Source organism: Channa argus, chromosome 1 (genome assembly GCF_033026475.1).
Source record: "Channa argus isolate prfri chromosome 1, Channa argus male v1.0, whole genome shotgun sequence".
NCBI lineage: Eukaryota > Metazoa > Chordata > Actinopteri > Anabantiformes > Channidae > Channa > Channa argus.
In genome coordinates, this window is record NC_090197.1 from 13,520,961 (window position 1) to 13,547,716 (window position 26,756).

The 26,756-nt window shown below is 37.5% G+C and overlaps 3 protein-coding genes and 1 non-coding gene across 28 annotated transcripts in view; 1 reads left to right on the top strand and 3 right to left on the bottom strand.

The window, feature by feature from the left end:
• Window positions 1–14,612, top strand: part of ptk2aa (protein tyrosine kinase 2aa) — a 61,979-nt gene extending 47,367 nt beyond the window's left edge. For 21 of the 25 annotated variants that reach the window (XM_067499568.1, XM_067499576.1, XM_067499491.1 and 18 more), the window contains 14 exons: window positions 2,131–2,231; window positions 2,626–2,715; window positions 2,908–3,112; window positions 3,624–3,735; window positions 3,823–3,897; window positions 5,456–5,551; window positions 6,048–6,167; window positions 9,517–9,579; window positions 10,087–10,126; window positions 10,519–10,622; window positions 11,878–12,033; window positions 12,161–12,241; window positions 12,700–12,785; window positions 12,884–14,612. In XM_067499568.1, coding sequence (XP_067355669.1) covers window positions 2,131–2,231; window positions 2,626–2,715; window positions 2,908–3,112; window positions 3,624–3,735; window positions 3,823–3,897; window positions 5,456–5,551; window positions 6,048–6,167; window positions 9,517–9,579; window positions 10,087–10,126; window positions 10,519–10,622; window positions 11,878–12,033; window positions 12,161–12,241; window positions 12,700–12,785; window positions 12,884–13,010 — 1,456 coding nt within the window. In that variant the 3' untranslated portion in view covers window positions 13,011–14,612. The remainder of the gene's footprint in view (window positions 1–2,130; window positions 2,232–2,625; window positions 2,716–2,907; window positions 3,113–3,623; window positions 3,736–3,822; window positions 3,898–5,455; window positions 5,552–6,047; window positions 6,168–9,516; window positions 9,580–10,086; window positions 10,127–10,518; window positions 10,623–11,877; window positions 12,034–12,160; window positions 12,242–12,699; window positions 12,786–12,883) is intronic. The other 4 variants (XM_067499505.1, XM_067499595.1, XM_067499463.1 and 1 more) reach the window with 1 other exon arrangement.
• Window positions 14,613–15,212: 600 nt separating this feature from the next.
• On the bottom strand, window positions 15,213–15,285 carry trnav-cac (transfer RNA valine (anticodon CAC)). Its single transcript has one exon. It is a non-coding gene; the product is annotated as a tRNA-Val (tRNA).
• An 800-nt stretch (window positions 15,286–16,085) lies between these two features.
• On the bottom strand, window positions 16,086–18,372 carry rplp1 (ribosomal protein lateral stalk subunit P1). The gene is made up of 4 exons (XM_067499649.1): window positions 18,151–18,372; window positions 17,030–17,104; window positions 16,474–16,585; window positions 16,086–16,207 (listed from the first exon to the last, which is right to left on the bottom strand). Exons 1-4 carry the CDS (start codon window positions 18,220–18,222, stop codon window positions 16,125–16,127), a joined length of 342 nt encoding a protein of 113 aa, XP_067355750.1. The 5' UTR covers window positions 18,223–18,372; the 3' UTR covers window positions 16,086–16,124.
• A 543-nt stretch (window positions 18,373–18,915) lies between these two features.
• On the bottom strand, window positions 18,916–26,526 carry clptm1l (CLPTM1 like). Its single transcript, XM_067499661.1, has 18 exons — window positions 26,272–26,526; window positions 24,862–25,082; window positions 24,625–24,719; window positions 24,010–24,199; window positions 23,608–23,804; window positions 23,288–23,366; window positions 22,950–23,067; window positions 22,758–22,852; window positions 22,376–22,460; window positions 22,122–22,225; window positions 21,736–21,801; window positions 21,386–21,436; window positions 21,202–21,284; window positions 21,054–21,088; window positions 20,877–20,932; window positions 20,630–20,674; window positions 20,330–20,445; window positions 18,916–20,225 (listed from the first exon to the last, which is right to left on the bottom strand). Exons 2-18 carry the CDS (start codon window positions 25,024–25,026, stop codon window positions 20,141–20,143), a joined length of 1,665 nt encoding a protein of 554 aa, XP_067355762.1. The 5' UTR covers window positions 25,027–25,082; window positions 26,272–26,526; the 3' UTR covers window positions 18,916–20,140.
• Window positions 26,527–26,756: the final 230 nt, after the last annotated feature.

Sequence of the window (26,756 nt, forward strand, 5' to 3'; positions counted from 1 at the left end):
TTATCTTATTAGACAGTTTGCTAATGATTAGTGTTCCCACACCATGAGAGTTTACCCCTCACTAACAGATCCTTGTTTCTTTTTTTTTTTTTAAAGGTGCTGTTGAAAATAAATGTAATTATAAGGCACTCAATAGTTGGTATTGAGAAGTAAATTGATATTTCCAACCCATATCAATCAAAATCATTTTTCATGTGCAGTGTTAATACCTGTAATTTTCGCATCTATGCGAAGCAAAGCTTTTGTGCATTTGCGATTATTTTTATTTGTAATTTTGTTTTATTTATTTTTTTTTAGCAAAAATAATGTACATGGTATTAAGTAATGTAAATTTTTGTTCTTTTGTGTCAATGTTTGAAGGCAATACATTCTTAAATGCAGCATTTAGAATATAGACACTGAAATTAAGTTGCAGGCAAAGGCATAGGGCCTTGCGAAAGTATTCGGCCCCCTTGAACTTTGCGACCTTTTGCCACATTTCAGGCTTCAAACATAAAGATATAAAACTGTAATTTTTTGTGAAGAATCAACAACAAGTGGGACACAATCATGAAGTGGAACGACATTTATTGGATATTTCAAACTTTTTTAACAAATAAAATACAGAAAAATTGGGCGTGCAAAATTATTCAGCCCCTTTACTTTCAGTGCAGCAAACTCTCTCCAGAAGTTCAGTGAGGATCTCTGAATGATCCAATGTTGACTTAAATGACTAATGATGATAAATAGATTACACACAGGTGGATTCTATTTAAGTCTCTGTATAAATGCACCTGCACTGTGATAGTCTCAGAGGTCCGTTTAAAGCGCAGAGAGCATCATGAAGAGCAAGGAACACACCAGGCAGGTCCGAGATACTGTTGTGGAGAGGTTTAAAGCCGGATTTGGATACAAAAAGATTTCCCAAGCTTTAAACATCCAAGGGGCACTGTGCAAGCGATAATATTGAAATGGAAGGAGTATCAGACCGCTGCAAATCTACCAAAACCTGGCCGTCCCTCTAAACTTTCAGCTCATACAAGGAGAAGACTGATCAGAGATGCAGCCAAGAGGCCCATGATCACTCTGGATGAACTGCAGAGATCTACAGCTGTGGTGGGAGACTCTGTCCATAGGACAACAATCAGTCGTATACTTCACAAATCTGGCCTTTATGGAAGAGTGGCAAGAACAAAGCCCTTTCTTAAAGATATCCATAAAAAGTATTGTTTAAAGTTTGCCACAATCCACCTGGGAGACACACCAAACATGTGGAAGAAGGTGCTCTGGTCAGATGAAACCAAAATCGAACTTTTTGGCAACAATGCAAAACGTTATGTTTGGGGTAAAAGCAACACAGCTCATCAACCGGAACACACCATCCCCACTGTCAAACATGGTGGTGGCAGCGTCATGGTTTGGGCCTGCTTTTCTTCAGCAGGGACTGGGAAGATGCTTAAAATTGATGGGAAGGTGGATGGAGCCAAATACAGGACCACTCTGGAAGAAAACCTGATGGAGTCTGCAAAAGACCTGAGACTGGGATGGAGATTTGTCTTCCAACAAGACAATGATCCAAAACATAAAGCAAAATCTACAATGGAATGGTTTTCACAAATAAACCAGGTGTTAGAATGGCCAAGTCAAAGTCCAGACCTGAATCCAATCGAGAATCTGTGGAAAGAACTGAAAACTGCTGTTCACAAATGCTTTCCATCCAACCTCACTGAGCTCGAGCTGTTTTGCAAGGAGGAATGGGCAAAAATTTCAGTCTCTCGATGTGCAAAACTGATAGAGACATACCCCAAGCGACTTACAGCTGTAATCGCAGCGAAAGGTGGCGCTACAAAGTATTAACTTAAGGGGGCTGAATAATTTTGCACGCCCAAGTTTTCAGTTGTTTATTTGTTAAAAAAGTTTGAAATATCCAATAAATTTCGTTCCACTTCATGATTGTGTCCCACTTGTTGTTGATTCTTCACAAAATATTAGTTTCATATCTTTTTGTTTGAAGCCTGAAATGTGGCAAAAGGTCGCAAAGTTCAAGGGGTAGATTTCTTTTGCTCTTTGATGAATGTTTTAAAATGTAATTAAGACAGATAGGATTTATGATTAAGGCCTAACCACAGTGATTTGATTTTTTACTTATAGAGATATAGCAGCACGAAATGTGTTGGTGTCTTCAGTCGACTGTGTGATGCTTGGAGATTTTGGTCTGTCACGATACATGGAGGATAGCTCTTACTACAAAGGTAATGAGCCTCCACACACTAAAGCCCATACACACATACAAGACACGGCTGTGACTGTTGATCCATTTAAATTAATGTATGTTAATTATGTAACAGTTTTTATTGTCCTACTTTCACACCAATGGATGTTTGTTTGCCTCATGCTATTTGTTATATTTTCTACTTGCTTGTATGTTACAGCCACCTAGTGGTGACATAAGAATATTGCAATTTCTCATAAGTCATCTATTGAACATATTTGGCATTTCAATTAGACAGCTCCTTCAGCTCATCTCTGACCTGCTTACTTGTTGATGCGAAATAGACCAAACACCCAATTATATCAAAACTTTTTTCTTTTGTTTGTCCCAAAACACACTGTCATTCAGTTTTAATGTATCTGTTTTTGTCTCAGCTTCTAAAGGTAAACTTCCTATCAAATGGATGGCTCCTGAATCTATCAACTTCAGAAGATTCACCTCTGCCAGTGATGTCTGGATGTTTGGTGAGTTCTGATCAGTTGGGTGTGTTCAAGGTGATTTAAGAAATGATTTTTGCTACATAATTTTTTCAAAGTTTCACTCCATTTTGTTGGACTTTGCATTTTTTCATGTCACCAAGTATTATTAGACTTTGTGTTGTTTTTTTACTGATAGTCTGCCCTAAAGTGCCTGTCTGTTTCTGTTTTTTTCTGTAGGTGTGTGCATGTGGGAGATCTTGATGTATGGCATCAAACCCTTCCAAGGGGTGAAGAACAATGATGTGATTGGTAGGATAGAGAATGGGGAGCGACTGGCTATGCCTCCTCAGTGCCCACCCACCCTCTATAGTCTGATGACCAAATGTTGGTCGTACGACCCCAGCAAGAGGCCGCGATTCACCGAACTCAAAACGCAACTCAAGTAATAAAATGCTTTTGTTTGGTGTGTGTGTCCGTGTGAGAGAGAGTGAGTAAGACAGAGAACTTGCTTGTATTTATTACAATGTGTGCAGATATGATTAAACAAGTACTAGCGCTATGAGCTAAATGGCAATTACAATGATAGATCTTTATGTACAGTACTATTATTTGCTCGATTTGCATGTTGTGCATTACACTTGATTTTTCATATTCATACTTTGCACATGCTGCAGTTCTAGACGTAAATATTTTGTAGATAGATCAAATGTGCTCATGGCTGGGGAGAATACTGTACATGGTTATTAGTTGTAAACACAAGGAAATTGGTATTGGTAACTTATAATTTAGCACGATAAATTAGATAAACCTGTCTATATTGAGAGGGAGGGAGGGAGAGAGAGAACGCTAATATAAGATAAAACAAAGAGTTACATAGTTCACTAGTATGAATTCTGTCTTTTGACTGTCAATTAAACATATATATTAAATTCCTGATCTTGTAATTTTTGTAGCACCATCCTGGAGGAGGAAAAGCTTCAACAAGAGGAGAGACTTCGAATGGAGATGAGGAGACAAGTCACTGTTTCCTGGGACTCAGGAGGGTCTGATGAAGCACCGCCTAAAGTAAAACTCTTTCTCTCCTATTAATTTTTTTTTTATTTCAGGACATTGATGTGTTCGTAAACACAAAGCAAACCTCTCTTTCTGTAGCCCAGTCGACCAGGTTACCCCAGTCCCCGCTCCAGTGAAGGCTACTTCTCCAGCCCCCAACACAACCACTTTCCAGTAAGTTAAATACACAAAGACACAAGCAAACACACACCTCTAGCAGTAATAAATTCTCTCTTGGCCTATTTTGCCAAGAGATGAGGAATTCAGGACTCCACAGAGCGTCTATGAAACTTTTACACAGGGCTAACAAAAAAAAAAAAAAATTGTGCTCTGTTCGTAAAGAGAAGTGGTGTTAAGAATAAAATCCAAAATGTATTGCTTTATATGTTTTACAGAAGAATTACAGTGAGACAATTATTTACAAGTTATTTATTTTGTATTCAGCTCATATTACACGGAGTCATAGTGACAAACATGGGAGATGTTAGATATATTTCACACACGGGTAGTAGAATATAGAAAATGTGCAGTTACAACATGATTTAAATCTAAATATAGGCACTGTTGTTTTTTTTGTTTTTTAAGCTGCTATGTCCTTTCTTATTCATTTGATTCTAAGCAAAATGTATCCTAATAGAAGCTGGGCAGTGCCCTGGTTCCCTGTGTACTGTCAACTAAAGACATAAACATAAAATGAATTGCAGCCTAACCCTGACTAAGTTTCTTAAATCTAGTAAAGAAGATGAGGTCTGCAAAGAGTCCATGATAAGCTTTTGTCAAATCTTTGTACAATCTTCTATGTAAGACAACTGCAGTAAAAATAAATCTAACAAACAAGCCAATATATTTTCATCCTACATAAATGTTTGAGTTGATTGATAAATTCAGTAAAAGTAGTACTCATCTGATCAAAGTTAGAGGACAGACACTGTTGAAAGACAGTGAGTACTGTGACACAAACAAGAGTCAAAAAGAGAAAATGAGACAGACTTTCAGCACAGTTATTCATCTTCTCATAAACCAAGCAGACAGAAGGCATTTCCTGTAGTTTAAAAGACACGCACACATGCACAAATCAAAGCCACTCTACAGCTCTTAGGCTATTAAGCTGTTTCTCTCTCCCCATCCTTATAAGGAGTTTATAATTTTGTCTGCTATTTAAATCAGAGTAGATCACATCATAAGTTAAAATAATGACTATACATTTTGGCATCTTTTACACAAGGGACTGAGTGCAATGTGAGCACATACGGTTCTATGGGTGTGCTTCAAATCAAACCTTGTTATCAATGTTATCTTGGGTATAGTAGTATTATTATTGTTAGTCTTTCATTGTGTCCAGACTAGTGCTTTATAATCATATTTGACATATATATTTAATAATCGATAGCTTTTTGGACAATCATACCATTTTTGGAATACAAGTAGGACAACTGAGGGAATAGGGTTTATTCTTAGGATTATTCTTAGTAAATTAGTTCAGTATTTCAGCTCTTGTTTCAAAGTAAAATACGACATGAGCAAACCAAATAAATGTAAAAGCATATAAAGATAAATACAGTTCAATCATTTTTCATTAAATCTGTTTTGTGTACAGCAGATTGGTCTTGTGCTGTGTAGAAATGACAAGAAAAAAATATTGAAAATATTGTTATTGTTAATTTGTTTGCTAAATAATTAGTTTTACATTAATAATCATTTGTTTCTGTTCTCTCTCTTTGTCCACCTTCAGCCATCAGCTCATGGTGGTGTAGGAGGAGTAGGAGGGAGCTACCCTCCTGCTGATTCCTGGAATCAACACACTGCTCTGTGGAACCCCAACATGGAGGTACACAAATGTGCACACATAAAAACACACAGTATGTATATAGTACATATTCACACAGTTTAACACGAAAACCCCTCTGAAATTACCTGTTTCCATTTTATAGTTGTCCCATGATATGGGAGAGCAAACATCATTTTCTGTCCTATTCAGTCCCTCTGCATCATTGAACTACATGTGCCACAGTGTGTGTAGAAAATACACATTAATTAAGTTAAAAGAAAGTTGTTTTTTAGTACTTGCAAATAGAATAAAGAGGATTAAAATGAAGTGCTGGCACAACTGTATGATGACTTTTTTTCAGTGTTCAGCACAGAAAAGTTCAGTTTTGAATTGCAACTTCAACCTAGAAATCTTTTATTAATCCTTCTTTTTCAAGCTGAATGTCCAACATGGCACAGTTTAATCCATCATTTGTCAGCAATTAAAGATAAATGTGCTGAACGTATTTGTCCTCTTACTACTTTCTTCCCAAAAGTACAAATGCAAATTTTAGTAGGCATTCTTTCCACAGGACAGTGGATGTGTAGGCCAGGTTCTGATGGAGGAGAGGCTGATGATGCAGCAACAACAAATGGAGGATGACCAACGGTGGCTGGAGCAGGAGGAGAGCTTCATGGTATTTCGCATATATTCATACACAAGTAGTTCTTTTGGGTTTTGTCAGTTGACTGCTGCCATATTGAGAAAAGTCTCCAAAAATGGACACATATTCTCATAACTGTGGCCACTATGTATAGGTGTTTTCCTAACTTTGCTTTATCTTTGAAGCTACTTTTAAAACTGCATATTTCATCAGCACGTTTGTTTTTTTGTTTTTGTTTTGTTTTTTTAAACATGTGAGGCTGTGGGATGCTGTTGATTTTAGCTTATGTAGATGCCAGAGAAGTAGTGGCAAAAAAGGAGAAGATGTGCTAAGTGATTGTGTTTACATGGAAATGTAAGAAATCTGGAAGAAAATTGCTGTGGCTGATGGCGTGTGATCCAACTACAGTTTTCTATCAGAATGAGTAGGATGTTATTAACACAATCTGTGCTGAAATATTAAACCTAAGACACAAGGATTCTCAACATGCAAACCCTAAACCTTACATAAACAAAACAGTAAAACTCCTGTGATCATCAGAATCCTGGAAAGAAAATCACGTAAACTGAGAATCTAAACACTAGATGTTGTAAAAGTGTGATCAACTGTTGCTGCTATGTTTTGACAGTAAGGATCAACAGAAAAAAAACACATTATTACGTTGACAAAAAAAAGCTGCATTTAGTTTGCATTTCTGTGTCTTCTTAGTAAAGCCTCTCTGTTTGGTTCATTATAACCACATGAGCTGAAAACTATCAAGCTTTGAACTGGCTCAGCAGTGCTTGATATATCTCATCAGACAGAAAACTCCCCAAAAGGAGCCAAATCAAAACAAGTCTGTTTTTCTTATCTCTCGGGTCAGGTTGTTTTTACTCTTGCTTTGATAGATTGTTTTCATTTTTGAGTCAGAATAAAAGAGCTGAGGGGCTCAAGAGGAAAAAAAAACCCCAAGAAATTAGTTTAGGATCTGTCATCCTTTTTACATATCTGAGGACACATTTATTGTTTTACTGAACAGAAAATCTGTCAGCACGGAGCTGGGAGACTGGATTGCAGATGTCTTAGTTATTTGGAATTCCAGGGCATATTTTTTGTCCCGTGTGCTCCCTGGATGCACCAGTTCTTTTCTGCACCCACCAGTCATTTCCTCAGTTCATCCCCATCTGTTTTCAAGTGTTGGATGGACTCGGCGGAACAATGTGTTATCAACCCGACACTTGAGACATTATAGAAGAACTAATGTGAAACTACTGGTTGCAGATTTCTTTCCATTCCCCTCGAAGTCTGTTCATATAAATACTTAAGCCTGATGAATTCAAAGTTTTTGCTAATCTTTGGTCAGACCTTGTCGTCACAATTCTAGTAGCTGAAAATGAAGCCATACAGTGAAGTACGACAGAAAATTGGTTATAAAAGCCAGCTGGTTCAACTGTAAGGATTGTGAGTGGATTATGTCCTGTAAACACTGAGTGAACATCTGTGTAGCTGTAATTTTTATAGCCATCGTGTTGGCCATCTTGCATATATTTAACACAAAACAGTGTTCTGACAGTATTACAAAGTGTGAGGCCTTTTGTTCGAAAGACCTGTCTGTGATTGATTGCTCATAACAAAGATGTGATCAAATATGTGGATACTTGAGAGTTGTTCTTAAAGTTTACACCATCATTTCACTACAAGTGGTGAATACTGGGGCTTAGACATCAATCATAGTGATTACAATTACTTAGCAGTCACTTACAGTCACTTAGCAAATGTTTTTTTTTTTTCCCCCAGTATTACTTACAAGTACATAGCAGAAAGTAGAGACAGTTTTACGAGGTTCGGTTTCTTACACAGGGACACTTCGACTTGTAGCCAGGAGAACTGGGAGTCGAACCTCTCACCCCGTGGTTCACAGACAACTGCTCTACCAACCCTCCATTCATTAAAATGTTCGATGCGTTCAGGTCCGGGTCAAAGATGTCATTGAACCTTCCTTAAAGTAAATTTAGCAGGCAAATTCAAGTAAAGGCTTTTGGCTCATGTGATTCTCCCTGAAAATCTACTCTTGGGAAGCAAGGTGACAAGTAGGATTTTTAGCTTTGAGACAAATGTGGCTCGGGTTAAATAAAATGAAGTGTAACTAATACAGAATGTGTATTGGAATATTATACGGCCAAAGCAATAGAAGAGTGAATAATCCTGAAATACAGATGTGAAGCTTGTGACTAATAAAAGGGGGATCCAGCTGGAGAAGTAAAAGAAATGGGCAAATAAATAAAAAGAGGGATGGAAAGTAAGACCTGAAAAGAAGGAGATGGACGCTTGTATGGAGAAACAAGTGGAGGACAGGAGGAGGGAGAAAGGAAGTGGGATTGGCAGAAGCAATGGAGAGGGAGGAACGAGAAAGGACTCACTGATCACTGAGAGTGAAGGGGGAAAAAAAGGGAAACGGAGGGAGAAGCAGAGAGATGGAAATAGTGGGAGGGAGAAACAGAAGGGAGATCTTTTTTCTCGAGGATTTAGTCTCTGTGGCTCAGTGGAGCTTTTCCTCCTCTGGAAAAACTTTACCCCTGACTCAGTTTTTCTGTCTTTCTCTGTTCATTTGCTTCACTCTCTGCAGACAGTCGTCTCTTTTCTCTCTTTCGCCTTCTGAATTTTCTGTCTTTCTATGACTTACATTTTCCTTTGATCCCATCTCTGTCTTCTTCATACTTTCTGTCCCTATCTCTCCCTTTTTTCGATGGCCTCCACCCTCTGTGTTCCTCCTCCTGTCTTCCTAAGGCACTTGTCTCCCAGGATGCATCTCTTCAAGGCATGCTTCACCAAAACGGTACCGAAACAAAGACAAGGACAGCTGGGGAGAAGTAGCAGTCATGTTTTGTTCTTAGTGTTTTATAATATTCTCTGATTCAGGGGTTAATGGTGTGAACAGGCTGTAGTTGTGACTTTATCTCTGTGTGACCTTGGTTGTGTTTTTCTGTTCTCTTCATCCTTACTGATTTAATGATGATGATGAGGATGGTTTTGTGAACAACGCAGGTGGAAAATGAGAAGCTACTGCAGAGTGTAATAACTCGTAGAATTTAAAGTTTGTAAAATGTTGGCAGTTAAATTATGTATTTTATATTGAAATGCCTTTTTTGATTAGGAAAATAAATTATACAGGTATTTTAGCTGCTTAGATTTCTTGTCTTTAACCCGTGAGTAAAGTGTTCACTCATTTGTGTTTGCTTTACTATTTTTGTACAGTTGTAAAGGTCGCTGTTTTTTAGTCTTGTATAAAACATTAATGATGAAAACTACAAGTTTGATAAACATTTTTTTATTTTTTTATGCAAATTGATGTGAAACATAATTTTTTACAATTGAATTTTTTGTCTCTATCTCTTGTCTGCAGAAGACAGAGTCCAGAAACAGCAGAGGAAGTATTGACAGAGAGGATGGCTCACTACAAGCACCGGTAAGTCGCTATTTGTATGGATGAATTTTTAGTAGTTAAAAGAAAAGGAAAAAGAGGGATGAAGAGAGAAGCGTTCAGCACAACTGACAGAAGGAAGAAATTCAGAGGGGGAGAGAAAGCATTCCTGCCTGTGTGCCAAGAAGGGTACTGCCTACAGTCCAACCACATGACCACAGTGGGCTCCTGAGAACTTTAAACCCAGCAGCATTGCACTGTCTCATCTTACAGTAGATGGTGGTTCTAATATCGTAAAGCTAAAGTTAATTCTCAGGATTACAGAGATCATCTCCACACTGTATCAGCTGCAGATGGAGCTAAACAGTGACATAGCTGAGCCGACTTCTCAGTAGTAGCCATCCGATTGCTTAAAATCCGATTGAGTGGCTACATGAATCCTCTTACTTAAAACTCATGCCCGTTTTTTTTAAAATTATTTTATGATTGAAGGTTGATATAACAGTAAAAGCTTCCTAGAATGAACTTGCTGCCTGTTCTGTCTTTGCACAGGGTGGCAGCCATCATATCTACCAGCCTGTAGGAAAACCAGGTGAGAACTCAAATACTAACATTCTCCATACCAGCAATAATGGAACACAAACCTAAGTCATATACTTTATGTAAAAATAGAAATAATGCAACTGTGAATATAGTCTGTAATGAATAAGCCCCATTGTAGTTTCTAAAGTATATTACATAAATAATACTGATTCCATAGCTTATATATGCCATTTCCTCGTTATGGGAAAATGAGGAAGAATAAAAATACCTATTGATAAAAGGAACACGTTTTTTTTGCTTCAAATTGTAGGATGCAAATTAAAAGCAGCCTTGAAAGGATAAACTCAATATACAAGTACCTTTTAAAATTCATGCAAAGTGGTTAAATAAATTTCACTTAGTCACTGTATCCTAAAGAACCAGGATACTCATGTTTTCCAGAACATGTGGCCCCTCCTAAGAAGCCGCCTCGTCCTGGAGCTCCCAGTCACCTGGGCAACTTGGCCAGCCTTTGTCCTGTGGACAGCTACAACGAGGGGGTTAAGGTACATGTGCTGAAACTTAAGATCATTTATTGGGACCAAAATGCCTCTGCCACGCCCATTATTTAGCCTTTTTTGTGAAAGTTATACAGCTCTGTATTTTATCTTTATCATCCCGCACGCCTGGTTTGGACAGTTCACACTCCACCTTATAGCTTTTATTTGACATATAAACTGTTTGTTTGGTATAATGGTGATGGGCTGCATGCTGTATTATGTTATGTGTGCCTTTGACCTAATGCACTGTCCTTTTCTCTCTCCCTTTTTACTCATTTCCCCCCTGTGTGATTATAACATTCTGTCGTCTTATTCCATTTCCCGCTTTATGCCCTGTTACTCTGCATATATACATCCAACAATCCATATGTCAAACATGTCCCCCTCTTTTGCATACCAACCCCTGTCACCCACTTCCCTGTCAATAATCCATCTGGCCCCTGCCTCACCTCCTATCTTTCACCTCCCCATAGCCGTGGAGGGTAAGCTGATCTGTGTGTGTCTGTTGTCACTGTAGAGGTATTTAGCTCATAGTTTTTATCATTGTGAAGTAAGACATTAAGAAATTTTTCTGCATTTTGTAAAGTAGTTCACCAGAGATGAAAAATTATATTATTGACATGCCAAAATATATATAAAGATAAACAGAAGCAAAATATCACGTCCACAATTCCACTCTGTCCCATAAAACAAAATGGGTGCCGCTAACTAATGTGCTAATGATAGTGAATGAATGATTTATAATGATTATTAAAACTGCACAATATGTCTGGTGAGGAAAAAGACTGAAGTGTCAACATAAAGCATGTAAATCATAAATCTAAATCCTAAACACTGTAGCAAAAGTGTAAAAGACCAATCATTGAGTCTTTTTTTTTCCTGTCATTGACTAATTACAGGTCACTCAGCACTAACAACCCTAACACTCGTCTATCACTGTAGAATAGACAAGGTATTTAGTCAGTAGGTGGAAATGCATGTAGACCTGTGATATCTAGTGGTTACTTATGTGTGTGAGTGTGGGTGTGAAAATCTTCCCGTTGTCCATAGTTTTAATATAATCAGATACTGCCTCCTAGTGTTGTGCTTCTGTAACTAAAGACACCCGTGTTGTCCCTAGAAACAGTGTAGAAACATCCAATTTTAACACAGTATCTGAAAGAACACTTAAGCGCTATTTACAATTTTTACAAGTGAGTTACCAAAAAAAAAAACAATAAATTATCTATGTCTTTGGTTTATTCTCCTTTCGCTGTTCCAGCTGCAGCCTCAGGAGATCAGCCCACCTCCCACTGCCAACTTGGATCGTTCAAATGACAAAGTTTATGAGAATGTTACGGGGCTGGTTAAAGCTGTGATTGAGATGTCCAACAGGATTCAACCGGCAGCTCCAGAGGAGTATGTCCCAATGGTCAAGGTAGGATCCACATTAAAACTGAAACAAAAAGATGGGTCTGCTGCAGGTACATGCTGTCGATTTAAGTATTGAGATTTAGGTCAATCTTGCAACAAAACAGGTTTAAAGTTGGATGTTTGTTTGGTAGGAGGTGGGTCTGGCATTGAGGACTCTGCTAGCAACAGTGGATGAGACTATTCATATGCTGCCAGCAAGCACACACAGAGAGGTAAACTCATACAGTGAAGGTATTCCGGATATACTTATGTGCGTGTGATTTCTGTTTAATTTTTAATAAATTTGCAAATACAAACTTCTTTCACGTTGTCATCATGGGGCATTGTTTGTAGAATTTTGAGGAAAATAATGAATCTGGTCCATTTTGGAATAAGGTTGTTTCATGACAAAATGTGGTAAAAGTTGAGCCCTGACTTACTGAAGTGACATTTTGCATGGAAGTTGAAAATCTAAATTCATCCCATAAATATTGGGTCTAAATGTCAAACGACAAACTCACAACTGCCTAAATATGAATGGTTTGAGTCCAGGCTGGACTTTGTAACATCTCTCTCCCCACCATTCTTGATTTTACATGATTGTCAGTGACATAAGACATGATTGTCAGTGGGAAAATGTATTTTGGGCCTGTCTTTGTCATGCAATGAATGTTTATGATTTTTGTCACAGATCGAGATGGCCCAGAAACTGCTTAACTCAGATCTGGCAGAGTTAATAGCAAAGATGAAACTCGCCCAACAGTATGTCATGACAAGGTGGGCATGAATATGCTTTATAGCTATATACATTTTACTGGTTAATTTTGTTTTTTACAGATGGTCACATTTGAATTTTTTTTATCTCTTTTGGACAGTTTACAAAAGGACTATAAGAAACAGATGCTTATGGCAGCTCATGCCCTTGCAGTCGATGCCAAGAATTTGCTGGATGTCATTGACCAATCACGAATCAAGATGATCACCCAGCCCCACCCACATTAGCACAGGATCTAATCAAGCCCGAGGGTGTGTGGCCAAGAGTATTTGTTGCGATAGAGATGCTGTGGAATATCTATTTGCCAATCATGAAGAGAGGAGGACATCAAGCTGGAAATGGTGATTGGAAAATAAATGAACTGTCAGACAGCCAAGGTGACTGAAACTGAAACAATCAGCTCCATTTTCTTCTCCCTCAAACATTCAAGAGTTCTCTCTCTCGCTCTAAAAGCCGCCATGTTTTGGTCACTATCATGTTGTTTTGTACTTTGTTGCATTATCTGCTTTGGTATCCACACAAACCCTCTGTCCAATCACGTATCCTCAAAAATCATCAATTACTCCTTATGTTTTGAAGAAAGTGAATCAAAGGTTTCAGAGGCTCATTTTGGTGAATGGACACACTACAAATGTACATACAAGCATATAACTGACACACAATTCACATACGCAGGTTGTAACAACTGGAACTAATAAGCCAGGATGAGGAGGAAAATGAAGATGATTTCTTATTGTTGTTTAAATATGCTTTTATAAAATAATATTATTACTATTTTCATCCTTGTTTTTCAGCCTTCCTCTACAAATGATTCACAGTACAGCCGCTTATATAAGCTGATTTTTGAACAACAAAATAGTTTTTATGGAAAAACAAAAACTGACACAGGCCACTTTTAAGTTGACTACATGGTAAATATACAAAGAAGCTCTATTTTTAACACATTTTTGAGGCAAGAGGTGTTGGTGAGAGGGATGAACAGAGGAGAGTAAGCGAAAGGAGGGGGGTGGGAGGTCAAGTGCGGATATTTTTTGAATTACATTGAAGGTGCTTATTGTTTCTGTACAGTGCCTGGTGCCAAATAAACTGCAATTAACAAAAAGAAAAAAGAAACCTTTCACTTAATGCTCTGATATAGCCTAACTCGATAAACCCAGATCACGTTCAGCAACAGCCCAACTGTAAAACCATTGCTTTTTTTTGTATGTTTATTTTTGTTTTTGTTTTTTCATCAGTCATTTCGGTCTTCACACGACTCTTGAGTACAATATGCAGTGTAAACTATCAGTTATACCCTCATTGTCAAATTGCCTTTGGTTAAGTTGATAGAGGATTTTCAGGAACACAGATTTATTTCCGTTTTTATTTTTTATTTTTTTTTAAGAATGTATTGTTTACACACCTTCATTTGTATAGTTGTAACCTATCTCTGTTAAAACCCCATGACAGAAACACTAAACAGTGATTTATTAAACCAAGCATTGGGCACATGCCTTTTTATTGGGGTTTAGGGTTTAAAAGGTTTATTCCCGGTCGAACCTGCTCCTTATTTTTCCTCAATCATGTTTCCTTTTTTCTTACTCAAGATTTCGATTTTTTTCAACAAAGCTGTTTAATTCTTTACTCTTTCTCTGCGTCTGCAGTTACCCTTGCATTTTACAGTTTTTTTTCCTCTGTTCCCGATCCCTTCATCAGCTCCGTTTTTCTCTCCCTCCTCTCTCATTCTCTCTCCATTCCACTGTTCACTCTCCTCTCAGGTGAGTAGCATTCTCAGGAAGGAGTCACATGTACAGTTGCTAAACTAAGCAAATAAACACTGTTATCATTAAGACATTTTTTTTCTGTCATCTTTGTTAACATTTATTTTGTAGTATCTGCAAGCACGTCTACAAATAGAAGACCAATAGATTCATGGATATGTTAAGTTACTCATCAAGATCAAATATGTTCTGGCGTTCAAACTAAAATGTCAAAACGTCAAATCACTGTATTTGTAGTAATAACTTCAGCTGTGGACAAATGCGTCACAGATAGACAACTTCTCAAAACAATCAATTTTTTTTTAAATTAAACTTAATTAACTAAACTTAATTAATTAAACTGCATCTTTGTTACCCCAAAACATGGAGAATAGGAAAGCCATCGCCAAGGCAGCCTAAAAGTTTCACACGTTGAAAACCCTCATTTGTCTGGATTTGAATAGTCAGATCAGCTTATTCTATTTGATACTGTTAATAAATCAGACTCTAATCCCTATAGGCCTTTACAGTCAAGGCATAATGACAAAATTCTAAATTAATGTCTTGAGTAAATAAATGTAATAGATGGAGTTGTACTTAACAAATTAAAGTTACTTGAGTCATTGAGCACACACTGTACACATATACTCTGTCTTTTACTTAACAAAACATGAAAAAAAATAAAAAAGATGTTTCCGCCCGGTTTCGAACCGGGGACCTTTCGCGTGTGAGGCGAACGTGATAACCACTACACTACGGAAACCTGTGATTAATACAACACGTCGACTGAGTAATAAAAACTTCTAGAAACCACTACTACAAATTCTTTGAATTACTAGTTAATAATTCTTAATAAATTATGTTGACCGCTTCTCCAGCCACCAACTCTGTAGCATTTAAAAAGAAAACTCCTGCGTTTGCTCAGTAAAGCTAATGTTGGTAAAGACTCACTACAGCATCTGAAGAATCAGCAGGTGCACGTCTTTGTCTTAAAACAAATTCACATGGAACTTGGAACATTATTCTGCATTATAACTTTATATAAACTATAACCGTACATAAAGGAGTTGGAGAAGCTATCGCACTGTAAGAGGTGGGGTAGTACTTCCTAACAAGCCAGTGGCTCCTCCGCTTTTATTCTGGAGTACTAACACTTGAAAGGCTGCTTCCATTTTAAGTCCCCTGTCGTTAACTCCACTTAACATAGTATCTGAAGCTTGCACACACACACACACAAAATCTTTTGGGATCTGGTAAGAAAAGTTATCTTAAAATGACTTAAAAGTTAAACAGGTATACACCAGTTTAGTAATGATGTATAAGATTTTTTTTTAAAAATGCATGTTTTGCAAAACTAATATTTACCACCTCATGATCTATTAGCATAAACCTTGTACAATATGCTTGATATCCACTAAAATTCAGGGCTATGAAAGATGATCACCAACTCACATGTGCTCCAGGCTATAGTTTGTAGTATCAAATATAGGTGTTAAGACAAACAATCATTTTTATAGTAGTGTCTTGTAGATTATAGGCAATAACAGTAGAAGTCAGACAAAGTCATTTTTGTACGTTTATTCTTTTATAAAAACAGATGTTTTAATCAAAGAGACCAAAGCCCATGTCGTCGTCGGACTCCTCAGACTCTTCCTTCTTCTCCTCTTTCTTCTCCTCCTCCTTGGCTGCAGGCACAAACAAAATGGTTTATGGTTAACAAGATTAAACACAGATGCTAGCTTTTATGGATAAGTTGAACTACAGGAAACAAAATTAGCCACAATGGCTCTAAAATCTCTCTAAATACAGGAATTAGCTTCCTGGTAAAGGCTAAGGTTTGGACTTCAATCAGGGTATTTAACCACTACTTGTGTAACAGGGCCATAATATATCCCAAAGCATCATAGTGCCAGGACCTCAATCTTCCATGGTTTTGCATTAGTCATATTACCTGGTGCATCTCCAGCAGCTGCTGGAGCTCCAGCAGCTGGGACTCCAGCGGGAGCACCACCTCCAGCGCCAACGTTGCAGATCAGGCTGCCAATGTCAATGCTGGACAGAGCCTATAATACAGTAAACATTCACTGATCAGTGTCATGTACAAGTTCGTCTGTGATGCTAAAAGCTAACACTCCACTTACACTGACTGAGCTCTATGAACCTGTGCTGACAACTGAAATCATTAGGCAGACTAAGTAAAAACCTGCAGTACTAGTTTGAATGAACATGTACCATGTCAGAGGACCTCTTGCAGAAATATCTTACACACTACAGACACATTGCTGAAAATGTCCTTTCTTGTACTTGTGTGGGGCAAACAGCCCTGCTCAACAGCAGGTTCTAATATTTGACTCAGGCTGATATTGGAGAAATCCTACAAATGTGAGCCTTCTATATTCAGCAGCAGCTGAATATGAATGACTTGAACAACCTCTAGAGATAATCCTATTGCCAGGGTACTTGCACATACAACTGTGTGAGTGTTGGCATATGTATCCATCTGTTACCTTGGCAAACAGACTTGGCCAGAATGGCTCCACAGTGACTCCAGCAGCCTTGATCAGAGCAATCAGCTTGTCCTCCTGCAGACACAAAACAGTAATGTTGAAGAATCTTCACTCCATCCTCAAACGAGTTCCTGACTCACGGAAGGGCTTCATGCACATCATTAGACCACTACTGTATAATAACAGCATATTAGCTGGGTTTTTTTTGCCACTTATGATCTTACATCTACTTTTACTTTTCCAATTAATCTGCCAAGTTACACTTTTCTAGTTTAATGTTTATCAGAAAGTAAGTAAAGTCATTAAGGAAAACACTTCTAGCTCTACCTTATCCAGTGGAAGAAAGTACTACTTGTCCTTCTTAATATAAAAAAAAAAAAAAAACAACATTTAAAGAATGCCCTGGACCCTGTAGACATTTGTGCTGGACATTGTTTGCCATGCAAACAGATAAAGTTACTATACGATTTTAAAAGAAAACAATTCACAGATCGTTTAAAAATGAGAATCACTCGTTGCTCCCTAAAATGACACTTGCTGTGTCCTGCTCAGTAAGTTCGTGCAGCACCCACGTGTACTAAACATGTCAGGATGGTGTTAAGGCACTAAATGCAGCGTTGTGATCAGTAACATAACGTGATCATATCCTGTACTTATTTACCGTTATACCTTTATTCCTGGTCATAAATAGCAGCGTGCTCTTGTAGACTTGTATTAGCTAAGAATGAATATAACGTTAGCTAGCACCTGTCACTGACTAACACATTTACTGACTAACACATGTACAAGTGTTCAAAGGATTCAATTTTGGGGGGGGGGGGGGGGCAAAAATGAAAAGCCACTTTTCAGATGAAATTCCTGAATATAGCTGTAAAGAACTGAGATCTTCTAATATATAAACGTGGCCTAATGATAGCAACAAGCACGCCGCCATTTTGGCCGGTGGACGGGTTGTTTAGATCCCTCCACACTCAAAACTCTCAGAGACATTAATATTCTGGTTTAGACTTATCTCAGTTTTATTATTTAAAGCATTAACCACCAGCGTAGCAAGGTATTGCCGGTGTTCAAGTGAATGCCAATGGCTTAAGCTGTTGTGGGGGAAAAGCCGCGACACTTACGGTGACGGTGACCTCATCGTCATGGAGGATCAAAGCGGAGTAAATGCAGGCGAGCTCGGATACGGAGGCCATTGTAGATGTTAGATTTTATATTTGTAGCGTCGGATGCCTAAATTTGACAGTGCTAGTCGCCGGATTGTGGGCCTTAGCTTCGGATGAAGAACCAAGCACCTTAGGCACGTTAACTTCCTACAGCAGAAAAGGAAGACAGAGGGCGGGAGCTTAGCTAATATACCATGCGTAAAGATACGTGACCCTCGACGTCAGTGCGCACTTATAGTGACGAAAGACGCTCTTTTTATGTTTTGGGAATCGTTAAGGTGTGTTTTCTGGTAAATTGACCTCAAATGACTTAATTGTAAACTTGTAAAACGAATTTTAACTCTCAGCAAAAAGGACCTTACTAAGCATCACATCAGCGGCTGACTAAAGGTATTTCAATTTAAAATGCTTTGCAAGAGCTGGACCCAGTCAACTGGATGATAAAGATATTGTGTTTTATCTCAAGTCTTTAATCTGTAAAAGCATGAACATTGTTGTGTTTTAGCACCAGATACCGACCAAAATATCTGTGCATAACGAACATGAAATAATAAAATGTGAACAGATGGGTTTTAAGAATATTACTAGTTAGAAGTAATGTACCAAGAATTACATTGTTCCACTCTTCAATGTGTTCCTATTACTTAAAATTAATAACACCTAAATGGTGAAAAATATGTAGAGAAGCAAAATGTTCAGAGATTTCAAATTCACTCCAAAAAGCATAGTCAGTAAACTTTATTTCATCTCAATCAAAAACACAAACAAAAGTAACAATTTCAAAACAAATATCTCTGGGCTGCACTTACACAGGAAAAGAAAAAAACCTGTCTTTCTATTTAAAAAAAACAACAAAATCAAATTGGTCAAAAATCAAACAGTGACTGTAAATCCAGATGCAGTAATACTTTTCTCAAGTTTTACCATTTACTGTCTCCCCCACAATGTCAGTGACCAATTATGGTACAAAGTTCACAAACAGTTCAAAGAATCATTCTCACATTTTGGCACTAACATACTTTCTTGGCCATGGTATGTAAAAATACTCAATCAGGTAAAACAACAAAACTAGAATGATAAAAATGACGGTATGGCTTTCAGTGGTAGCCTCCTGTGTTGTACAGTGTAATTAAAGATATCATGCGTGGACAAAGCAGGAATCTTAAAGATTAGAATTCTGGAATGTTTATGTACATCCCCCATCTCCATGGGAACAAATCTGAATCTTTCTGCTTCTGATGCAGCTCAAGATTTTGGAACATTCAGATTATTCATTCCTATCACTATGGCAACAAATTACTATTGTCTACTGAGGTTTTACAGCAGTGATTTTAAGTGCATAGGAGCAAAGTATATTCCTTAAAATTCTTTTCATAATTAAAATGTATGACTGTTGTTTTTTAAGCATATCTATTCTCAGCTGGGCATTTGATTTTTCTGAGAGCTCTCATCATTTTGGCTCTTATGAAATAATGTTATCAAATTGCTTAAAAAAGCCAAACAGATATGGATGCCCTGCATTAGCAAAGGTCCATTGTTAAGATAATAAACCCACATTTCATGAGTATAATGCTATATTACACATTATTTTTAGACCTCTATATTCTACTGCACATATAGAGGTGACATGAATGACAAAAGATTTGATCAAAGGGAAAAGGTGAATTTCTACCATTGTCATCTTTGTACTTTTTGATATCAAAACTGAGCAGTGTCTGACTTGTCAGCCATTAACACCAAATCACAAACAAATTTTTCTTGGGTTGTTGAATCAGTTTAAAAAAAAAAAAACGGTTATAGCGGATCCACCTTTCCTGTAATGCACTAGAAAGGGCAAAACAAACTTTCCACACTGACAGTGGCAGATAAGCAGATGCTGACTTTGCAATAGGGTCAATAAAAAAAGTCAAAATCTGCAGATACCAGATCATGGAAGCAAATAGTGTGTCTATTCCTTATGAGGCTTCCCTTTTGGCGTTTCGTCATATGAAACTCCATATTCATTTACTCTTCTCTTGTCTACTGGGTAGAGCCTGGGGAGGGATACAGAAAGAGAGATTTAGTTAGGAATATTTTGGGGTATGCTTTACTGGTAATTTTTGTTAAATAGGCACGCCTGTGGTGTCTGTCCACATACCATCTCTGGTAGAGGTAAATGAGAAACACAACGTCATCTCTGAAACAGGCCAGTCTGTGAGACGTCGGCATGGTGATGATGAAGGCAAACACATCGTCGATGAAGGTATTGAATGCCTAGTGATGATCAATTAATATCAATTAATATTATCAAAAAAGATAAAGAACATAACTATTATGGATTTATCAATGACATGTACATTAGTTTATAAATATCACCCAAATGAATTCACATCTTTAAAAAGACATTACTGGTGAAAGGTGAAAGGTGAATATTGGCTTGCAATGTGTGTGTTCTCACCTTGTACATAAAAGCTTTCCAGGGCAGATGGGCCACAGATTTTAGCTGTTTAATAAAGAGTATAACAGAAAAGTTTAAGGCGATTGTTGGAAATGCAAAAATCAAATCTGATGCAGATATTTTGATATATCCCCCCAAAAATACAATATACAAACAATTGACTCTGTGTTTAACATATGTCTCTTTTAGCTTGTCAGTCCTTTTCGAAATAATTATAAACATAACACAATATCTGGAATACACAGACCTTGTAGTTGACAAACAGCTGAGGAAGCATGAAGAGGAAGCCAAATGCATATACACCTTTAAAGTTTAAAGAACATTTTGATTATAATCAAAACAAGGAGTAATGTAACAAGGAGTAATCATCAATACTTTTACTGTACTAAGAGACTACTTAATTAGGTACAAGGCGTTGGCTTACCATTTACTAAACTGTTGATCAGCCACGAGTACCAACTATTACAAAGAAACACAGACAAATAAGAGACAATGACGAAAACAAACTTGGCATTATAATCACGATTAATGATCCTGTTGTAAAACTGTTATGAACACACAGAGATGCCTACCTTTTATATCGTAGGAATATTAGAGCATAAACGGCTCCTCCAATACACAATGGGTAAAGGAGGTATGAAAGATATTTCATGGCCTATGCAGAAACACAGGATGAGCAATGATCAATTTTTGTGCATCTATTAAATTACATGAAGTCAATATAGAGAATATTGTGTGTGAGTGACTGTGTCTTACCAGAGTATCATACTCCTCCGTTCTTCTCTCTGATTCATCCAATTTTCCAAACTGTGCAGAAAAAAAGAAAACACTCTTAGGTTTTCAAATATTATTAAAGCTGTTAAAATGTGAGGTCAATAAATCAAAAAACAAACAAGCAAACTAAGCAAAAACACATCTTAACCTTTAAGCTTAACCCTTACGCTTAACCCTTACCCTAATCTTAACCTCATCCCACTTCTAACCTTAACCTTTAAATACACCCTAAAAATTATATAGACTGGCCTAAATGTTCAAATAGTAATGGCATTGATCTAAAACTTGTCCAGACCACACACAGTAAGACATGTACACATTCCCACACCTACCAGGAATGTTGGTTTGCCTCCTTTCCAGAAAACCTGAATCTTCAAGGCCTTCTTTACTTTCCATACCTGCAAAAAATAAAACATTAACAAACCCAAACTATCATGCCTTAACCAAAGAGTATTATATAGCCCAATCCATCCTTTTAAACTACACTTTAAAACATTAGCTCCAGTGAGTATTATATTTCTCATGTAACAATACACAATACTTGAGTCATGCAAAGCCCAAAACATTCTCAAAACAATGAAGTTGTTGAATTTGTTGTTATGTCAAATTAAATAATAGTGTGTCTGAATTAATGTTTATGCTTTGTTGTAGCTATGTTTGTATGCAATGTAGGTGTGTGTGTGTGTGTGTTCCTCCAGTGTACAGTATATGCTCTTACTTCAATGATGGAGCCGATTCCTGCAGGTATAAGGACAAGCAGACTGGTCTGCTCATCAAACAAATACAGGAAAATCACAATGGTGCTGAAACATCGCCACAGCACTTGAAGCAGAATAGAGAAAATGGTAATTACACACTGACAGTTACTTGCTGTATTGTACACACTCTACATACTACTGTACAATGTGCAGGTAAATCTCCAAACTTTCCAAACATCATTCGATATCCAATAGTGTTTGATGAGTTACCTACCTGCTTTGCTGGACATTCCCACCATACTTTTCTTCTGCTTCCAGAAGCTTATGTCATTTTTGAAGGCCAGGAAGTCAAAGAGGAGCTAAAAAACAGCAATAAAAATTTTTATTTACTCAAATTTGTAAAAATACAGTGCCTTGTTAATGCTCAGTAAATTGCATTTATCTTTATTTTCTTATTACTGGTAAAAGTAGTAATAAGAAAGTAGATTAAAACCAGACTTTCATATATAAATGTTGATACTCCACTACAGTAGATATGGATTTAGGTTTACTGCCTTTAGATCATTTTGGCCCAATATTAGCTCTTCTGAGTTAAAAAAAACAAACTTTATTGTCTTCTATTGTAATGTGGTGTTCAGCTCTGGAGTCAGACTCACATGGAAGGCAGCTACAAAGAAGGTCAGAGCCAGGAAGTACAGGTTGGTATCCACAAAGATCCCTTTAATTTCATCAGCATCTTTCTCTGTGAAACCTTTAACAAATACAGGAACACAGAGATAAATGCACATGGTATTTAGACAGAAACTGTTTATCTTTGTGTGTGTGGGGGCATAGAGTGAGCAACAAACCAAATTGCTGCAGAGAGTAAACAGCATCTTGCATGTGGATCCAGAATCGCAGTCTCCCAAGAGAGATGGAATCATAGGAGATGGTCAGGGGGAGCTCCATGGAGGTACTATTGATCTCCTACACATTCCAACACAAACACACACATGAAAAACAAAATAAAAACTCGTCAAGGTTTCAGTTCTTCGGGGGCAGGATACAATTCATGACTGTAGCGCCTGACAGTCGGAACAAATAATAGAAAAAACAAACGGAATTTACATGCAAACATACCGTGGGTGACTTGCCAAATATCAGCTGCAATGTATTATGTAACATTTATTTAAAAACAAAAACTTGCCACCAGGTCCTTGACTCGGTTGCTAAGCTCATCAACAAACAGCAGAGGTAGATACACCATCTTCTTACCATTTTGGAATCTGAAACAGCAACAGATAACACATCCTCTGATACAACTTGTGGACCGTATAATGCATTGTAACATAACCAAAACCCCACTACAACCACTTTACAAATACCGACTGAGAAACCTGTGTTCTTCTGCATCTGATTTTGTCACAAATTAATAGACCATACCAGGACACATTGTATTTAAATCTACCAGTTCTGAAATAATTCCAAGAACAATGGTTTTCAATTTTGCTTATTTGTTCTTCTTACACTCTGAGGTATCTGTGGACGTCACTTGGCAGGTATTCTCTGTCAAACACAAAGTGGTCACTGACAATGTTAAGTGTCAGGCGTGAACGCCAGTGGGAGACTGGGCGATCTGATGTGGAAGTGGCTCCACTTCCAGTTGCGCCACCTGCAGGGTTACTGTCCCATGGTTTCTTCTGCTGGGCTTCTTCTTTCTGGCCCTGTGTGATCATGTACATATGTTCAGACACCAGAGAGAGAAAGTTCTGAACAAATGATGATTAAATCCGGATCAATCGATATATAATTAGTGTAAGACCTAATTAGTGTAAGAAGTATTTAATAATTTATAACTATATTTATCTTTATTTTGTCACAGACGCCTCACAAAAAAATGTGATCATCCTTTATTTTCAAACACTATACCTGGGTTTGATCCTTGCCGGATATTAAAGAGATTTCAGGTGGTTTAGGGATCATGTACGTGGTGAGCTGAGCAACCAAGTGGACCTGTCGTGGATCCTGGATTGGAGTGACACCAGCTTGATGGACAAATATTAGTGCATACAAAGTTCCATTGTTACGGGTCTTCTTAGGAAGAGAGACATTTACCATCCTGGACATAAAGAGAAAGAGGGAACAGGGTTAACAGAAGAAAGGTATTTTGGTTTATGGATGCAATCAAACAGCCTTTCTTAGAATTTTGTTTAAATGTATTAAAAAATTTAACTATTAAGTTATAAAGTGCTTGAAACCATAGTTGTTAAAATAAATGTAAAAAACACAAATGTACATTACGACTTCATATCATTTAGTTACGACTGAACGGAAGCACATTCAACATTGTTTAGTGACTAGCAATATTAATATCCATTCATCTGAATAATTCATTAATGCATTGAGTTTCATTAAGTTTCTGCTATTTTATAGCTTTGAATCTGACTATTCAGAGCTAAGCACAGAGACAATTCATTTTTAGGGCTAATAATAGCAATTTCTGTGCAAACTCCAAGAAGCAACTAAAAGGTACTTCTCACTTACTTCTCAAACTTGCTGTTGATGTCAAAGTTTTCCTCTTTGTGAATCAGGGTATGCCCCCCATCTGCATTGGGCCGCGGCGCAGTGTAGATACTCAACTGGATCCACAGAAAAAGAGAGATTATGGGTATTATCACAATTTTCTAGTATACTCTAGCCTCGTTCTTGTGCTGTTGACTAAAGCAAAACAGCCACACAGAAAGACGAACAGAAAGAATACTGTACTGTAACATTACTGACCTGTAGTTTTGGTTTCCCTGCCAGAAAGGGTGTGATACAGTTGTCACCTTTGGGGTTGTCGCAGGGTTTGGTGTACACTATACCATACATCACCCAGCAGGTGTGGAGCACATACACCACAAACACCCCCACGATCAGGGTGGTGAACGATGTTTTCAGAAACATGATGCTTGCTTTGCGTCAGTGTCTCCCTCGCCTAGCCGAGGAGCAAGGCCATATGTCTGCAAGTGAAGAGTCGCAGATGGAGGAGAAATATGTATGTGTTACTACAGTATTTGGAATTTGAAAGATTATATTATTTTTCAGGCAGGGAGGGGCTAACAAAATGGTTCCATTGTGGAAATGTATGACACTGTGCTTTTGGTATAAATGTGTTCATTTTATAGCTTTAGTAATATAAATAATAAATTACTGACATTTCGCTTTAAGCTGAAGAAATAATGAGGGTCAAAACCCATACTGAAATATGAGATTCTGAAATGGATTTCCAAAAACAGATTGTCAATTAGTTTTACTTTAGTAATATTTTTAGTCAGTCTTCAAGCAAATATTCCAAACATTAACTTGTTTCAGTTTCACAAATGTGACAGTTTTCTGATTTTGTTTGCAAGGTTTTATACCAAACTCAATATCTATGGGTTCTAGACTGTTATTCAGCAAGCCCCAATTGATGATCCTGTCATCTAAAATTTTCACCACTGCCTGACTCTGTATTGAAAAAATGTTTAAAGGAAAGTAATTGTCAACTGCACCTATATAATGGAAAGTGTTTTACATATCACCCTAGTCTTTTTTTTCTCTTTTCTGTGTCAAAGAAATTATTTGTCAGGCCTTTCAGTTAGTATATAACGCATGATTCCCACTAGTTAAGATCATTTACCACAACTTCTGGTTCTGTCTTTGTTTAAAAAAAAAAACACCAAACAAAGGACTAACAGCAGCAGGGCCTGTCCAGGCCTGATAGAAAATGTAACACAAAGACAAATGTTTTTGAGGGTTTTCTAACTAATTTCAAATGACCCCCTTGGTGTAAAAACTTTGGCTAATTATTAGTAGATTACATCTAAATTAATCTACCACAGCTTTACTTATTGGCCCAAGGTTGCAGTTATTAACTTTTGGGAGCAATTCGTCACCCTCTGGCTGATTGTGTAAGAAGGCTAGAGGCAGAGTAACGTTAAAGCCCTTTATCTTACCTAAACTCTGAGCTGTCAAGTTGACCACACGGTTGCTTTACTGTGGTTTGCCTCGTAATAATTAAAGGATTTGTTTTCTCTTTTGAAGCCTGCTGTCTTCAGCTCAGCTTTCATACTGTTGTTGTGGCCACATTTTGCAGGTTTTACGCCGAATTATTAGGTTATATGCTGCGGCATAAAATACATCCAATTCAGTCGTTAACGTTAAACCTACCGGTGTTTACAGGCAGTCAGTGACAGGACACAGCTGGATCACTGGCTGGCTACTCGTCCATTCATGACATCGTCTTGTCAGAAACGTCCACCGTTTTTAGCCGAAGACATCTGCTGGCTACTCGGCTGTCCTCTCCATGCAGGAAAGTACTGGTCTATGCAAAAACTGTGGTCTGAAACAGATCTGCAAGCGTGAGGTGGATCTATATTTCCGCACCGCCATTCACTTCCTGGTTGGACTCTTGGACGGGATTTGGGGGAGTACTAACGCGAGACCTCAACTTAGTGAAACGTCACTCTTTAGACCATGTACATTCTTTTGGTACATGATCTAAGTTAACTTTTTCCCAAAGTACAAGTACTACAAGAAAACAATGTATTTTAATATTTAATCCTCGATTTGTGTGAGAAAGTTTAAATAAAAAAGTTCATAAACAATAAGGACACAATATATGTGTTATCTACTATAGAGAGCTGGTGTGTTAC

Coding starts and splice junctions, on each gene's coding strand:
- rplp1 (XM_067499649.1), bottom strand. CDS start 18,222: ATGGCCTCCGTATCCGAGCTCGCCTGCATTTACTCCGCTTTGATCCTC. Junction 17,105..18,150: donor ACGATGAGGTCACCGTCACC/GTAAGTGTCGCG, acceptor TTGTGTCTGCAG/GAGGACAAGCTGATTGCTCT. Junction 16,208..16,473: donor AGCTGCTGGAGATGCACCAG/GTAATATGACTA, acceptor TTGTGCCTGCAG/CCAAGGAGGAGGAGAAGAAA.
- clptm1l (XM_067499661.1), bottom strand. CDS start 25,026: ATGTTTCTGAAAACATCGTTCACCACCCTGATCGTGGGGGTGTTTGTG. Junction 24,720..24,861: donor CAGGGAAACCAAAACTACAG/GTCAGTAATGTT, acceptor CTGTGGATCCAG/TTGAGTATCTACACTGCGCC. Junction 21,089..21,201: donor ATATTCCTACGATATAAAAG/GTAGGCATCTCT, acceptor TCTTTGTAATAG/TTGGTACTCGTGGCTGATCA.